This window comes from Candidozyma haemuli (assembly GCF_002926055.2).
Source record: "Candidozyma haemuli strain B11899 chromosome Unknown H_2014730914, whole genome shotgun sequence".
NCBI lineage: Eukaryota > Fungi > Ascomycota > Pichiomycetes > Serinales > Metschnikowiaceae > Candidozyma > Candidozyma haemuli.
This window is the reverse complement of record NW_020289907.1, coordinates 433,724-450,535: the sequence shown is the minus strand read 5'-3', so window position 1 is coordinate 450,535 and position 16,812 is coordinate 433,724. Positions and strand designations below refer to the sequence as shown.

General features: G+C 45.9%; 3 protein-coding genes across 3 annotated transcripts; 1 reads left to right on the top strand and 2 right to left on the bottom strand. All coding sequences in view use genetic code 12, as the record gives it.

Annotated features, from left to right (window-relative positions):
• Positions 1 to 103: 103 nt before the first annotated feature.
• Positions 104 to 1,933, bottom strand: CXQ85_004731 (uncharacterized protein; the record flags this gene model as incomplete). The annotated part of the gene is made up of 1 exon (XM_025488340.1): positions 104 to 1,933. One exon carries the CDS (start codon positions 1,931 to 1,933, stop codon positions 104 to 106), a length of 1,830 nt encoding a protein of 609 aa, XP_025343002.1.
• Positions 1,934 to 7,022: 5,089 nt separating this feature from the next.
• Positions 7,023 to 9,359, top strand: CLA4 (serine/threonine protein kinase; the record flags this gene model as incomplete). The annotated part of the gene is made up of 1 exon (XM_025488339.1): positions 7,023 to 9,359. One exon carries the CDS (start codon positions 7,023 to 7,025, stop codon positions 9,357 to 9,359), a length of 2,337 nt encoding a protein of 778 aa, XP_025343001.1.
• A 2,323-nt stretch (positions 9,360 to 11,682) lies between these two features.
• On the bottom strand, positions 11,683 to 13,224 carry WOR1 (transcription factor WOR1; the record flags this gene model as incomplete). The annotated part of the gene is made up of 1 exon (XM_025488338.1): positions 11,683 to 13,224. One exon carries the CDS (start codon positions 13,222 to 13,224, stop codon positions 11,683 to 11,685), a length of 1,542 nt encoding a protein of 513 aa, XP_025343000.1.
• Between the last annotated feature and the right edge of the window lie 3,588 nt (positions 13,225 to 16,812).

The window sequence follows — 16,812 nt, the reverse complement described above, 5'->3', positions numbered from 1 at the left end:
TTCAGTTCCCCCCACGTTGCATATGGCATTTGCTGTGGTACCTGCTTTGCAACTACAGCATGTTGGTCCCCTTTGTACTCTTACCTAATCTTGTTTATATACATCAAGCACAACTTTCGACATCGTTTAGCCAGGCGCCTGTGAGAAGAGCGTCAACGCTTAGTCTCGTAGAAGGATTCATATCAAGGAGCTTGTATATGAAAAGACGCCGTAACTCGTAGTCAGATTCCTCGAAACCTTCTTCGTCTTCGCTGGCAGATGCATTTGAGTGTTCGTCGTCGCTACCTTTATCGAAAAGCGTTTCGATAGGAATAAAAGTGCCCTTTTTCTTGATGGTCCACTCTTGTGTTTTGCTGTCGTAGTCGGCGTCCATGGCGTTGTGAACGTACTCGTCAAACACAGAATCCTTGTATTTCTTATGAGAAAGCGGTTTGAGATCTGTTCGTTTCCATAAGTAAGTGCTTCCGTATGCTCTGGAATCCTCTTCTTTGGATGTTTCATCGTAGTATGTAGCTACAACGAAGTTCTCGGAGGCACCACAGAAATAGTGTCTTCTGACGTTGTACAACACAAGAATCAACACTCCAAGCGCCCAGCAGTCTTTCTTTGCCAAAGACCAGCTTTTGCATACCTTGCCGTGCTCCTCAGGAGCCATATACGGTTCTGAGCCTATAGCACCACTGGAAGCTGGCCAGAGTTGTTCAGACGAGTCCCAAGCTGTACGGAAAACACTAGATTTACCGAAATCTGAAATCTTAAGGTTCATGCGAGCCTTTTTCTTGCCGTCAGCGTCAGGAGCGATGGAGCTCTCGTCATAGTCAATCAAGATATTCTCAAGCTTCAAGTCACAGTGGGCCACGCCGTGCTGGTGCATGTACCAAACACCACGAGCAATCTGCTTGATCATGCAATCGATATCGTCAATGGAAACGTAGTGTTTCTGGGTAACACACTTCTTCAAGTACGTAAAGAGGTTACCGCCATTGCTGGATTCCATCACCTGGTTGACCTTCATGTTCTTCTCGATGAAGTTGGCTGCATTGGTATCCACAGAGGCATCCTGCGGCGGTAGGGAAACCATAAGATCCACTGTACGAACAATATTCTTGTTGTTTAGCGTTGAAGAGAGAATAAACTCGGAAATCACCCGATCAATGAACTTATCGCTGGGCTCCATGCGTTTGCTATCAGGAATCGGGCGTTTCTGGAGCTCCTTGACAGCGTAAATCTGGCTATCTCCCGAATCAATAAGCTTAATCACTCCGTACGCTCCACGGCCAACCACATCCTTGACTGTACCATACCTCTGGTTCAATGTCTTATGCTGGTCCAAATAAGCATACTGCTTTGGCAAATCCCCTTGCATGTCAAGAACAGCGTTCAACTCCTCCTTAAGCTTATTGATAAGCTCCAATTGAGGCTCGTTGATGATGGAAGCGTCCAACAGCGCATCTTTCCTATTCATCGTAGGCGACAAACGAGTGATCTTATACGACTCGTTCAACAACGAAAACGTCCGTTTCAGCTCCTCGTTGGCAGCTTTCTGAAGCGCCTCCTTCAGATCCAGCGACCCCAACCCACAGTACCCCATCAACGTAGAAAGCTGGGATACCGTAGCCGTCCTATCTCTAGGGATCCATGTATGCATATGAGGCTCGTAGTCCAGATCTGACTCGAATTCCTCTTCGTCCTCATCCTGGTGATGCACAATATGATGTTCAGTACTGATTTGCCGTGGAAGCAGCGGTTTCAGCCTGGGTTTCAGCTCCTCCCCTGTCTTCTCTTCCTGATGCAGATGTCTTCCCTTCAAGAACCTGACTTTACTGCTTTTCGAGCCCGAGTCCAGCGAAGGCGACGGCGTGGTATTTATAGGCGCCAGCAGGCCGTGCAATTGCGGCGAGTCCAGGCGCTCCTTGCGCTTGAAGAGGCCCATGTCCTTTGAAGGTTTGGTTAAGGTTTGGAGAAGGTGAATTTTGGGTGCGCATCAAATCTGGGGAAGCACGAGTGGTAGGGAAGATGGACGGGAAGATGAACAGAGTCAGAAAGTGTAGATTGGTAAAAAAAAAATAGGAACTCTGGGACAATAAAGTGAAGTTTACAGAAACATGACTTTTGTTTTCTGCAGATTCTGTGGCGGGTCGAGTGGTGCTGTGGAATTGGGCAGAACGTGGAGGTGCTAATATACGTGGGAGGGAGATCATGATGATCCAATTGTTCTTAGTGAAAAAGAAAAGAGAGAACAAGAGAAAAAAAGGTCGGGAAAAAAGCAGGGAAAAATGGGGAGAGAACGGAGGAAAGAAGGGGGTTGGGGGGAAGTGTGGTGGGTTTTTGGAGGGAGAGTTCGGTGGGTTTTGAAGGAAAGAGAAGGTTGGAAAGGGGAAGTGTTGGAGGTTGGCAAGGGGAAGAAAAAGGCTGGGAACTTGATGAATGGCTGGAAAGGAGGATTTAGGAGTTTGGAGTTTTTGGGTTGCAGTGGAATCACAGGTGGAGGTTTGTCTTTAGGGGATTGGAAGGAAAGTAATGAAAGAACCAGATATCATTAAGAAGAACACTTTTTTTGATTCAGAAATCTTCCTTTATTACTCCTGGCACAGCTTTTAAAGCCATATGGACCTCGTCAATGACCTGCTTGTGTTCAACGGAAATCGTTTTAGGTTTTAGGTTTAGTCCCACAGTCTTTTGTCAATTTCCAACAGAAACATGCTTTATCGATGCACCGTCGACAACCTTAAACCGCAAGAAATCTGCAAGGGAAATCAAGAATGTCCTGTTTCCATCAGATGGTGTGGTAATAGTTTCCATTCGGATAGGCCCCGGCGTCGTTGTCTTGTCAAAAGTGGATGGTCCCACTGATTTACCGAACCACCACGTCCAAGCGAAACCTAAAGCTCCAAGCTTAACCCAGGGCAGGAAGTAGAGCCACTGAAGTTTATATATTCAGACGCCTTTTTGTTTGCTCCATTTCGTTTCCTCCTGAAGTAATTGAGCTCCTTGAGTCACTTTTTCTGCTGGCGCCAGCCCAAATCAACCAAAAAACCTGGTTTCCACGCCTTTCAAGGCCCCCACAAACCACCAACCTCCTATCACCCAACCCAGTTCCCTCCACCACATGGCCTCTTTCTCCCCAGCTTCTTTCCCTCCCTATGTGCTTGTTTTCTGTTCACCTAACGCCGAACCCAGCGAGCATGGTGATAGGCGGAGGCCACGAGTGGTAACAATGGGGGCCCACATTCTTCGTGGAAGATACTCATTCCACCTCTTAATGACTACTTCATTCATTTCAGAAATGGATAGGCGACATCCCCCGAGGATCGCTTCGTCGGAGCCTCCATTATGGAGCTTGCTAAGTCAATGATGCTTGCTCTAGAAAACAACCCAAGCAACGCCAATCACGGATGTAAGCGAATCTCGCTGAAGCTGTGCCTTGAAGATCTAGGGGCTTTTTCTTTTGGGGAGGGCATAAAAGGGCAGAGTCGACTTGTCGAGTTGTCAAGTTGAAGTTTGCTGGCACGCAATTCCTTTAAATGTGAGTTCCAGCGCTCCTTGTCTCTAAAGCGCCAAAAGAAGGCATTGTGGGCGATTTCAAGCCTTTTTCCGTTTAAGATAAATGCAAGTTTTATAATATTTTTTTTACATACTTAGTTGGGCGTACCGCTAACGGAATCGTTGTACACTCAAGCCAGGGTATACCACTTGCAAGATGCGTTTTATGTGTCTGCTCGTCATTGATAACCACTCAGACAATACACAAAAGGCCAGGAAAGTATCCCCAAACGGGGCTCGAGCGTCGAACAAATTCACCCATGTTGCTATTAATGGCCATTGTGTCCCAGCCTTACGTCTTGTTATCCAAACTTAAACAGAAACACGGAACCTCCCAGCTTATCCAGTCTCTCTAAGTGCATAGGCGTCTACTCTTCCAACCACAACACAGGCTTTGCGAAGCATCATTGTGTAAAGAAGGCAGATCGCTGGCTCGAGGCTAGGCGGGGACGCATGAGTCCAGACAAACAGGTTCATTCTATTATGCCTTAAGGGTAACACGTACCAACGGACAATTGAGGTCCGATCCGAACGGTTGACAATTGGGAAAACAATCGGATTCATGACAATTAGCTCACGTACAACGGCGACAATCGCTGGCAGATCTTCTAAAGCCTAACGTGACGGGTTGAATTGTCATTTTTCAAAGCCCTTTGTGGATGTAGACAATTCTCTTTTTTTAAAGGCTTTGTTCCCCCTAGGCGGGTTCATACGGTCACAGCTACGAGCAGTTGCATTCGTTGGAAAGAGAGTGGATTGAAGGGGGGAGACTCTTTATAAAAAGAAAAAAGAAGATTTGGAAAAATTAGAAAATGGGGAAAAGAAACATTAGGGATTTTCAAAGACAAAGTCAAAATAAAAAAAAAAAATAAAATAATAAAACAAGGGCAACAGGGTAATTTAATTGAAGGTTTGTTTCAAATGGCTGTAGACCTTTGAACATATTTTTTGTTTTTGAAAGAATTCTTCTACAAACAAGTATGTAGATACCGTGGCTGGCTGGAGGCTGTTGCCTTAAAACAATTCTTTTTGGGAAGGTAAAGTCGAATTAATTGAACCCATGTAATCTATTTTTAAACAGGCGGTGCCACTCTTTTGTTGGATAAGGTTTCCCTCCATTCCTCCAACATTTTGATTTTTTTTTGTTAATTTGCTCAACCATTTTTGATAATTCTGGACATTTTTATGATTGGTATGTGCTCCGAGGTTGTTTTCTTCGGTTTGATCGTCAAAGGTAATTCTTTAGAGAATTTTTGTCCTGATTTTTAAGTAAAAAGTCTCTTGTTCCGTTTATGGTGCTTCACTCAAAAGCATCAACTGACAGTCTTAGTCGCTTTTGAAGCACAACAACGTCAATTTTGGTGTACTTGGTCTGTTTCATTACAGACAATTACTTCTGTACTTTGAAGAATGGTGTTGACAGAATAAAAGCCTTATTGACCAGCTGTTTTATAAGGTTTGGCTGCGTGAACAATCTAAACGACGAGAATTGAAGACCACAAAAACTTTATATCAATACCACCGTGTTCTTCAGAGGTGGAGTGCCAGTGAAACAGCCAGATAGCTGATTTAGCATCCATTTTCGACCAGCTCTCTAAGAGGATATCCAAAGTAAAGAACCTGACCTGATTTCCATCCATGGCAGATTTCTTGCAACTCCCACCAACAAGAAATTAGACAAAGAGAACACAGGCCAGTGGACAATGCCATGAAACATCGAATGCTTGCCTCGAAATAGAGGCTCAACCTACAGCAGATGAACCTCGTCAAGGCAGACTACCACTATCAGACACTTCTTCGCCTACCACTGCTTGCGTCACAAATGTGTCATGGTTCATTGTTGAAGCATGCAAAAATATCAAAAAGCAAGCAAAAGAGACGATTCCCTTCAGTGCTCGTAATGAGTGACGGTTGGATGCTATCAGAGAGTCTTTGAGGCGCTGGGAGTTACGGGAGCGAAGGAAAGACATATAAATAGGCCCAAAGAAGGACCACAGGGCTGTCAGGAAGCATCAGGGGTCTGATGAAGCCACAAAACAGCTCGCCAAGTTTCGACCATGGTTGTATCGAAGATACAGCCATTACTATCAGTCAGGGCCTTCAACGATATCGTCACCACATCGATTCCAAAGCAGCCACTATCGTTGAAAAGTCCCAAACCAGCTGAAGCCCAACATCAATCAAAAATACATCTTTCATTCCCAGAACAGTCAACGACGCGTACTTAGTACCCGTCTACCGACCAATTGAGTCAACCAGTACCAGATGTCATCCCAAAGCTTTGTCTGATTTCCATCTCTGCTTCAAAGGACAAATGACACCCTTTTCTGCCCCACTGTCACACCTCCTTCACTTCGTCTACCCCAATTGCATTGCCTGAGCCCAGAAAGACGTACCTGAGCCGCTCCAGGGTCTTCCGTAACAGCCCACGATCCTTCCTATCTTCAAGCGAGATTAGGTAACCAAGGGGCCTAATAACAGGTACTTCCAGTGACTTCAGTGACATCACCAGCAGCCAATTGCCCTTCCAATGGCCCATGCCCACCTCGTCCAGTCACCTCCTACAATCCATCTTCCCATGCCAATTCACCTTCCAAATCCACACCTACATGTCCAAAACCACCCAAAACCTTCGCTTCCCTCTATTCCACTGCCCTCCACGTCTCTGCCGTTTCCCACCCATCGGCAGTGTTTTCTACCGGTTTCTCCAGCTAAGCCAGTTTCCCAGGTACCAAGAAAACGTGAAAAACTACGTCAACCGAGAAACACCACAAAAAACCCAAATCCAAGAAAAAACCCACAAAACGAAACCTCCCAAAAATCTCTCAAGTTTCTTTCAATTTCCATCCTAATCCCTTCGTTTCTTCCGCCAAAAAGGTCCTCCTTTCTCCATCTTCCTCTAGCCGACCACGTTCAACGCACTGCGCCGAGAATGTACACGAACGGCTGCAAAACGCAGACGAGCAGCGACGAGACAGTCTACCAACCAACCAAAAGGAGCCAGAATTTCGAAATTTAAACACCACCATTAAACTCACGCCAGCTTGTTTCGGCACGCCATTTTTTTCTCGCTCCAAAAAACGCCATTTTTCGCTGGTTTCCTCGAACCCTCCACCTGCCAATCTCCCTTATTCCTCTTTTCGGGGCCGCGACGCGCTCCAGACGCTTTTAAAACTCTTCCTTTTTTATCTTCTCATATAAGTCTTTCAACACCACCTCCAGCTTTCTTGGACCTTCCACGTTCGCTACACTAAGAGAATTGGGGATATTTAATAAACGCTTTTTCTAAGGTATAAGCATTTGAAGAACATACGGCCCTGTGACAGTTCGACGGTTCTTCACGTTTCATTGATTCACTTCATCAACAACGAATCAACCTTCCAGACAATTCTTCAAATCGGCACCGCCAGAGCACCAAAGACGCTCCATATCCTCCTAGGACACTTGCATCGCCACGTTTTTGACCCCCAGTGCCCGTCATGACGTCCATCTATACGTCTGATCTAAAGAATCACCGCCGTGCTCCTCCACCTCCTGGCACCATCAACGCTGGGCCAGTGGGCAAATGGAACCTTTCCAACCACCGCCAGGCTGGCTGGGTTAACCTTAAGGAAGACGGGTTTACGTCGTTTCGCTGGAATAAACGGTTTATGGTACTTGGCGATAGAACGCTTAATTTCTATAAGCTGGAGCCTTCTGCGGATATGACCCAGCCAAAGGACTTGGATATGCTGTTTCCGCTCAATTTGATCAGTGCTATCAATTTGAAACCAAACTCGAGTTCTAAGTCATTGCCTTCTATCATTGAGATCGTTCCTAAGAATAATGGCAAGTCGCTTTTGATCTCCGTCAAGAGCAACAGCGACCACTTGGACTGGCTCGATTCGTTTGCCACCAAGTGCCCGTTGATCAGCATTGGGTCCAGCTCAGGCTCCCTGAGTGGTACTCTGGGTGTTTCGAACCCCATTAACTTCACGCATAAAGTCCATGTGGGCTACGATCCAGCAAGTGGTAACTTCACAGGGTTGCCTGAGCCATGGAAGAACATGCTTCAGAACTCCAAGATTACAAATGAAGATTGGAAGAAGGATCCTGTTGCTGTCATTGAGGTATTGGAGTTTTACACAGATATCAATGGTTCCAACGCCAGCACTCCAGTCGCGTCTCCAGCGCTTAACTCAGGCAATGGAAGCATGAACTTTCAAGAATGGACGAAACACCCTGTTGCTAAAACATCGCAACCGATGGACTTTAAACCAACTCGTGCTGCTCCTCAACCGCCTGCTCCTTACCATACAACAGAGAAGAAGTACAATTCGCCATTGGCAAACCTCATGAACTCTCAGGAGCCAAAGGAATCGAATCAGGTGAAGCCACAAGCGTCTAATCAACCTAACGGTGAAGGCCACTTGATTCCAAATAGACGTGCTCCACCAATCCCTGGACAACCTAACCATGTTCCTAAAAGACAGGCTCCTCCAGCTCCACAGCAGAAACAAGGTCCTCCTCGTCCATATGCTCCCTCGCAATCATCAACCACCGAAGTTCCAAAGAAGGCTCCTGGATTGGGAGTTGGCACACTGGCGCCTAAGCAGGCTCCTCCAATTATGCCTCGTAATGTGCATCCAGACGTTCAAGTTCATTCAGAGAACAACAAGCCCAAGAATGATCCTTATAGGAGACCACAAGAAAATGATGTTCCTGACCTCAAACCGCTTAAGTTGAAGCCAGCGCCAGCACCAGCAAAGGATCAGCATCAGACCATCACACTAAAGGAGAAGTCTGACAATGTTCCACCCAGAACCGTTGATCCAAAGGCTGCCGCAACCAAGGCTGCTGCTGGGGCTGCTGCTCCGGGCAAGACTACCAAGCAAATTAAGAGGGAGCGTGAACAGCTCAATGACCGTCAAGTCATTGCCAAGTTGAAGACAGTCGTTAACAACAAGGATCCAACGTCCTTGTTCAGCATTATTTCCAAAGCAGGCCAAGGCGCTTCGGGTGAGGTTTACCTTGCCGAGTCTCTCATTCCTGGTGAAAGAGGGAAGAAAGTCGCCATTAAGCAGATGGATCTTAAGGTTCAGCCAAGGAAGGAACTTATCATTAATGAAATTCTTGTCATGAAGGACTCCCAGCACGATAACATTGTGAACTTTTTGGATTCATACTTGCGTGGTACCAATGACCTTTTGGTGATTATGGAGTACATGGAAGGTGGTTCTTTGACGGAAGTTATTGAGAATAATGAGTCGAAGCTTAATGAAAATCAAATAGCCACCATCTGCCACGAAACATTGAAGGGATTGCGCTTCTTGCACCGCAAGCACATTATTCACAGAGACATCAAGTCAGATAATGTTTTACTCGACGCAAAGGGAAACGTGAAAATCACGGATTTCGGGTTCTGTGCTAAATTAACGGATCAAAGGAGCAAGAGAGCTACGATGGTCGGAACGCCTTACTGGATGGCTCCTGAGGTTGTCAAACAGAAGGAATACGACGAGAAGGTTGATGTTTGGTCATTGGGAATCATGACGATTGAAATGATCGAGGGAGAGCCACCTTACCTTAATGAAGAACCGTTGAAGGCACTTTATCTTATTGCCACAAACGGTACACCCAAATTGAAGAATCCTTCCTCCATCAGCGAGACAATGATGGCGTTCTTGTCATGCTGTCTTATCCTCAACGCCCCATCCAGAAAAGACACAGACAGCTTACTTCAACATCCATTTATTACCAAGATGAGTGGTCCAGTTAGTCAACTTGCACCGTTATTGGAGTGGAGAAAGAACCAGGACACCCCCACTACACAATAGGGGCAGCGCTGCATAATGCAAGACCCTGTGTGATTTTCCTTGACACAGGAGGTATTTTTTATGCGGGAGACTCGCACTTGGTGCAGGGGCACAGACGCATCTCTCTTGCAGGCATCGAGGCTCGCCATTGATGTTAATTTTTATTTTTTATTTTTTTTTTTGGTCTGACGCACTGAAGCTTGCCAGATAACGAGGCTAGCTGGAGAGGGTCACATTTCTCTTTGAAACTGGCGAAACTGGAAATGATATCGAACGATTGATGATGAATGGAAAAAAACGGAATTCTCAATTGCATGGTGTGTGTTTTCTGTGGTTGTGGTTGGATTCGGTAACTCTTCGGAATCAAAATGGCGAGCCCGGCAAGAAGGGAGGTGTTACGATGTTTTGAATTCCGGCCAATTCATCTGGAAAGCAAGACAATGCTAATCCTTGAGATTTATTTTTTGAAGAGTTGGTACGGGGCATGCCGTAGATGGACACGGCTGGCTAAATAATATTCGGAAAGTGTTACGACAGGGTCCTTCTACTTTTGAACAATCAAACAAACATTGAATGCGTGAGAGACGGAGACGAGCTCACTGGAACCGTACACTGCCGCAAAAGTTGTCCGTTGACCGTCCCAATAAAGACAAAGGAGGAGTGATTGCAGCATGAGAATGGAGGTTATAAAAAAAAAATTACGAGACTAATAGCGAATGAGGTTTCATGGATAGTGTCAAAAAGAAAAGATAATAATATTTTTTTTCTTGAGAAAGCAAAAATATGATAGGAATGAATAAGGGGGGGGAGATAGTTATGAGACGATGACAAGAAGTATCACAAAGACGATACCACCCGAAAAGGAAGGGGGGTATTCGAACGAAGCCAATGGGAAGCAAAATAAAATTACAGCTAGAGTTTTCATTTATTTCTACTTTTATACTTATGATAAAAACTTCAGAAAGAAAAAAAAAAAAAAAATAGAGTAGGGAGAGCACAAAGGAAAAAAAAAAAAAAAAAAAAAAAAAAAGATTTACAGTAAGAATGAACGACTATTCATGAACTATGCCTCGTCGACATTAGTTTTTTTTTATTATTTTTATTTTTTTTATTAAATTCCTCAAAGTCGTCGGCAAGCCTCCTGGCTCTCCTTCATTCCCGACATCTTGAATTATTTTTTTTTTGTTTCATGCCTTAGCCATTCTTGCTTGAACTAATAATTGTCAATGCAAGAAAGCACCTCAAGCTGAAAGAAGACCATTGAATTCTGAAAGTTAAGCTTTTAAGAGAGGACTTGAAAAATGCAAGAAATAGTAATGGACAAAAGTTTGTCTTGCAAACGATAGATATAATTTGAGTGTTAATGGTTATCTAGGGTTGTTCGGAAGGTTGCGAAAGGATAAACTGAAATGTGAAGAAGAGGATTTCGGCGAAACTTTGCTCGAGGTATGGTGAAAAGAAGGGAGTTATAAAATTTGGAGATTGCCGTGAGTACATAAAAAGCTAGGCAAATGTAGGAAGAGGATTTTGCTGTTGTTTTCTTTTTGTATGATTTTTTTTTTTTTTTTTTTTTTTGTTTGCAGTGTACTTACATACGTAACACAAAACCTGACGGAAATTTGAAAATGCCATAGAAGCCAAGCAGTCTATAGAGGAACGGTAAAGGATAGGGAAGACATTGGGAAAAAACAGGAAAAAGAAAGGAATCCACCAAAACAAACCCGTATAGTAAAACAAGCCTTTCTACATTCTTTAAAGAAACAGGAAACGTGGGCCGGTAAAGACCAGAGGTGCGTGCAAGCATGGGAAAAGCTTATTTGGCGAAGAATTTAGGGCTTTCAAATCTAGGAGGGTCTTTCATTGGACTGTTGTGGTAGGTAAGAGATCTTAAACGGATATTACCCAGCAGACATCCACGATTGACCGTAAACAAAACAAGCGCTTTAGCAATAGAGCAGAAGGAGCTTTGGCAAGGTCACAGGATCGATTGCAATCGAAGCTAGCCAATTACTTGTCCAACAAGGTTTGCAAAAAAGCAAAGAAAAAAAAAAAAAAAAAAGTCGGTGGCCACTCAGATCAGTAGATCTCTTTTGCCAACGAGCTTTCCCTACTCTACATCTAAAAAGACATTTCCATGACTAGAATGTTTATTAATTCCCCACTATAAAAGTAAGATGACTAAGTATGCTGCCCAGAAGGTTTAAAATCGCTCCTGGGATAAATTGCGTGATGGGTCGAGCCACAAGATCGATCGACCATGGCACAGCGAACCAATTATGGTCCAATCTAGTCACTCACTCTGCCACTTTTTGCCCATCACCACACCGTACGTGGATCGGTTCCTCTATAAAGTTTCCTTCCACGGTGTGTAACTATATTGTTCGTCCACAGGCTGGTAGATTTCCGACACTTCGGGCCTGATCCGGGCGCTAGGAACATGCCGGGCCTCGGAAGGCTGCTGTTGCATGGGAGGCACCGTATACGAGTAGCCCGAGTTGTAGAAAGGCGCCTGGTATGGCGGCAAGGGCTGTCCAGTATTGGTAGGTGGACCTGGAGGGTTCCCTAGGGAGTACTGGTCGCCGCTAGCCGCTGGGTTCAAAAGCCCTGGCCCAGTGTTGTAGTACTGGTAAGGCATTTGATGAGAGTAGCCGCCAAAATACATGCCTTGACCTTGACCTTGGCCCTGGTCTGATTGTTGAAAAGGAGGTTGTTGGTCAGGCTGGGGCATTTGAATAGGAGGTACCAGAGGATGCTGCTGAGCGTGAATCAGCGAATGGGCATGGGCTTGGGGTGGCTGGACAGGTTGTTGCTTCTCTGTTGGGTCTGGGAAGTGACCAGTGATTGGGTGATTGGGGTTCGCTGATAAATGGAGATCGTAGTTTTCGTCATCCTTTTTCTCTCCCTTGACTGGGTGGCCCAAGCGGCCATACTGGGGCATTTCTTGGTGGTAGTGACTGGGGAGAACTGACGAAACCTTGTTGACTGGATACGGCAGGGCGTAATTAACGGAAAGTGGCTGGGAATAGGGCTGTTGGAATAATTGGCGTTTGGAACCATTGGGTGCTTGGAGACGAGGCAGGGCTCCCATTTGCTTGCGTGGTTCTGGTTTACCGGTCATGAGGACCAGCATGTTTTGAAGCTGGTAGTTGGAGTCCAAGAAGTAATGGGCCTCGTCCTCAATGGGGATTTTTCCGCCCAACGACAGTTTCTGAATCGCTTCCCAAAGATTAGGGGCCACAGGCATGTATTGCAAGTTGCTCTGGGATGGACGGGTCAAGCGGCCCAGAAGCACGTCGTAGGCTGAATAGTAGGAAATGAGGTGCACGGTTTGCTTTTCCTCTTTACTGTCGCTGTCCTTGACTGTAGTGGTTACAGAAAGTGTTTTCTTGATAAGACCGTGGTCCTCCTTGGCAAACCGAGGCGCCAGCACGTCCTTGGAGTACTGGAGCGGCAGGGTCAACTGCTGGTTCACCATTGGGAGCTGTGGGTTGAAATGCTGCTGTTGATAAGTGTACGTCTGGTCCAGAATCAGGCTCTGACGGTCCAGAGAGTCGGAAGCCAGGCTGCGCAGCAGCACCGAGGGTTCAGAGTTGCGTTTTCTTCTTCTCTTCTCGTCGCCATGAAGGGACTTATCCAATTCTCTGTAGACAAGGAACCTGCCCAAGATACGAGAAGGAGACCAGGCAATACCATCGGTCCAGCGCTTGATGCCCAGCAGCTCTTCAATAAATACAAATACGTTTCCCAGCTTGATTAGGTCGGCCCTTTCTCTGCTATGGGGTCTGCGGTGAACAACAGTAAACTCTTTGGAAAGCACGCCTTGGATAACTAGAACAGCATCTCTGGTGGAGCCAATGTAGCCTGTGTAGGTTGGAGCTAAGGACATTTGTAGAAAGTCGCTTGTAGATTTGGATTGGGGACTGGTTTGGTTTGGAGTTTGGAAAGACAAAAGACAGAAGTGATTCTTAGAACTAAGGTTCCCAGCGGGATCTTAAATAGCAGGCCGAAGGCAGATTAAAGCAGGCAAAAAGCGGTGATCAAAAGCAAAAGGAAAAGGAAAGGAAAACACGCCAAGATAGGAATTGAAGCCGGTTCGTGGTGTTAGAGTTTCCGATGGGTTTCACCGAAGATGACAGATGTGGCGGCAGCAGGTGGGAAGAATAGTAAGGCAAGGTTGGAAAGTTTGGAAAGCTTGAAAAGTTTGGAACAAAACAGCACCAATGCAAGCGCCAGGCACGAGCAAAGATCGTCTCTGGGGGAAGGGCTGGAAGACAAATTGACTATTCGGCGGCGTGCGACGTAATTAAGGTTTTAGCTTGGGAGGACTGAAGATCGTTTTGGGGATGGTTGCGAGACCTGGGAAAGAAACTGGAGATTTCAAGGTGGGAGGGTAATATGGCGATCTTGCAAGTGGGATTAGGGTGACCTTGACCAGAAACTGGCGAGATTTTTTAAATTGGGCAGGGGGAAATCGAAAAATTGATGGAATTTAGCGATTTGGGTGGGATATGAGAACCTTTAAGAAGTGCTGTTTCTATGCAATTGAGGCTTGCAAGCGTGAGATATGGAGCACCTTATTAGGATTATGATTCTCTTGAGTATGTGGGTCTCGAAAAAAATACGCCTACCTTCACGGAGAGGCTGAGAGGAAGGGAAAACTTTAAATATTTAAGGCAGGAAGAACTCGGGATTGTTAAGGCGGCAAAATGGGCAGAGAAGATTCTTTTTTTGATAGAGGAAAGGCGTTATAGATGGGCCTTTTTTTTTTTTTTTTTTTTTTTTTTTGGCGGATAAAGGCAATGGGGCCCTGGTGTGTGATTCACTGCACGCTGCAATGCGGGGGGTTGTTTGGATGGGAGCAACGATGCAGGTGCGCCAACGAGCTGCAGCAAACAGGTGCACCTTGTGGGCGAGCTGCATCGAGGTGCATCAGCTAACGCATGCAGACGCACGCGGCTCAAGCCTGGCCTCTGTGCCGGCAAGGCAGACACCTTCACCCCTCGGGAACGGTGTTCATTCCAACTCTGAACGAGAACCGTGTCAGTTGTAGGCTTTGTTTGAGGCGAAAAAAGAGTGGCCGTAGTAGGATGAAAAAATGCGCTTGTGCGGCTTAAGGGATTGCCTGGCTACTCGCAATGCACACTGCAGCTCCAGCAGCAAGTAGACGCACGCATGCTTAAAGGGTCCACATTGTTCTCAGCAGGATGGGTCGAGAATACACGATCTCCAAACACCGAAAAATCACCAAACATAGAGGTAGAAATGATGAAAGAAAGCAGTAGAAAAAAAAAAAAAGCACTACCAAAGTATGACTTTTGTCGCTTAATGACCGTCGCTTGAACACACGTGGCGTTGTCTGGAAAAGCGGCTCTTCCACACTTCCCAGGCCCTAGAGTTAACCCTATTCTTCGCCTCGACAAACTAGGTATACCGAAGACCACCGTAAAACACACTTCGACTGGCTTTTTGCAGCCATCTGCTGATACGGGCTAGGCAGTGCTGATACCACGAAGAGCAAGCCGTGTTTGGTATGCTAGCTTGTTGCAAATGGGGATACGAGGTTCGGCAAGTGGGAAGGAAGGTAAACAAAACATTACTGGCCAAAACCAAACGAAAAGTAAAGAAAAAGCTGGTTGGTCGAGGATTGGGATAAACGTTAAGGAATAGGGTAGGATTTGAATGGTGGAAGTTAGAAGTAACCGTCTGGTGGAGGGAGGTGGGAAAGTTTGATTGTGAGTGGTTAAAGTATAAGCTTGCAAAGAGAAGTAAGCAAGCTATAAGAAGAACAAAAAAGCTTCATAGGCACCAACAAGATAAGGTAGAGAAGGAGTCGGAGGGATTAGTCCAAGCCAGGGAAAAGAAATGACCGTGTGTAGCAAAGTGCAGCCAAACGTTAACACGAACACGAACACGAACACGAGAAAACACGTATACGTGGAGAAAGGTGGTCTCTATACGGCAATTGAGGGTAACCGTCAGCTCAGCCTTTTCCTCGAGGCATCCAAGCGCTTTCCAGAAGCCCATTGCTCTTGTGAACGAAGCGATGTTTGACCATCAACGCTCGAGGTACAGCCAAGTAACATCAACCGGGAACTTGAGCCGGAGGGGCGACCAAGCGAGGACGTAGATGTGGGTCGAGGAAAGTAAGGCGGTGGGGAGCATTGAAGATGCATTTGGGTAATTGGAAACTGGGTAATTCGAAGTTCACGAGGAAAGACGAATCGGGGAACTCCCTGGAGTGTTATGGGGGGAAGGTGACTCTATCGGGCGAAGAGAACCCGAGCCAATACATATCAAGAAAGCAAATAAAGGCCAAAAAAAACGAAAAAGGAAAAGGGTGAATCCCTGGAGGGGAAAAAGCACGTAGGAAACAAGTTCAACAGGTTACAGATGAAATTAGGCTCAGCCTTAGGGCAGTCCCGGATTTACTTACCAAGGAAGAGGATGGTCGGAGCTTTACACTTACAAGGTGAGGCTGCAAACAAGCCTGAAGAGTCAGCAAGCAGAGATCAGATTGGCAAAAGTCATGGTGCGTCGGAACCCTGAAGAAAGCCAAAATGACACATTCTCTGATATACAGATTAATGTTTCCGTTAGTGTAAGTATTCCCTGGTGAGAGCGAATGATATAAGGTATATTAGCTCTAACTCCTAGCACCGTACGGTGGCTTTGAAAGAGCCCCGGGGCGAAAACTCGAGATGGTGAAAAAAAAACAAAGGACGATCGTAAAAAAAGAAGCACAAGCAGAAGCACAAGCAGCAGCATCATCGGTATCGACAGCATTACATGGCGTCGTTAATAGATCGTGGAACACCTTAGTAAACGCCGTTCTAGTCTTCGGGGCTTTAGAGGCGGAGGGTGAGGCAAAGGGAGAGGAAAAGGAAGAGTATTCGAGTAGGCTTAAAGGCTTATCGAAGGCAGATGGGCAAAACGCCAGGCGTCGTAGCCTACTTAGACGTAAAGATACCTAGACGTAAATGCTAATTGAAAATAGAAAAAACGAACACCAAGCGTCTTTCGTTGGCCGAAAGCATGGAATAATAATTGGCAGGCTTGAGTGGCAGGCTTGAAGGTTCTATAGGCCAGCTGGGGCTCTGTGGCTGCAAATGCAGCTTGTACGAGGCGGACGGCCACGTTAAGCAACTTAGGAAGGTAGAGCCATGTTAGCGGGAAAATAATTATTTAGAGAGGACTAAACAGATGTGAGAGGAAGAGAATGAAGAAGGAAGGTAGATAGAGAAGAAAAGGTGCAGATGTTAGTTCATGGCTTATTGAGCTGGGAGGGTGCAAGTGAGAAGTAGAGGAAGAGGCAGAGACTGAGGGAGACTGAGGGAGACTGAGCAGAAGCTGAGAATTGGCAGAGTGAGGCAGAAAGTGGCAGGCTCAGGTGGAGGAAGAACCACAAAAAGGAAGCACCAAAGTCACCAAACCACCATTTTCATGAATTCCACGAAGTCCACGAAGTCCACGAAAT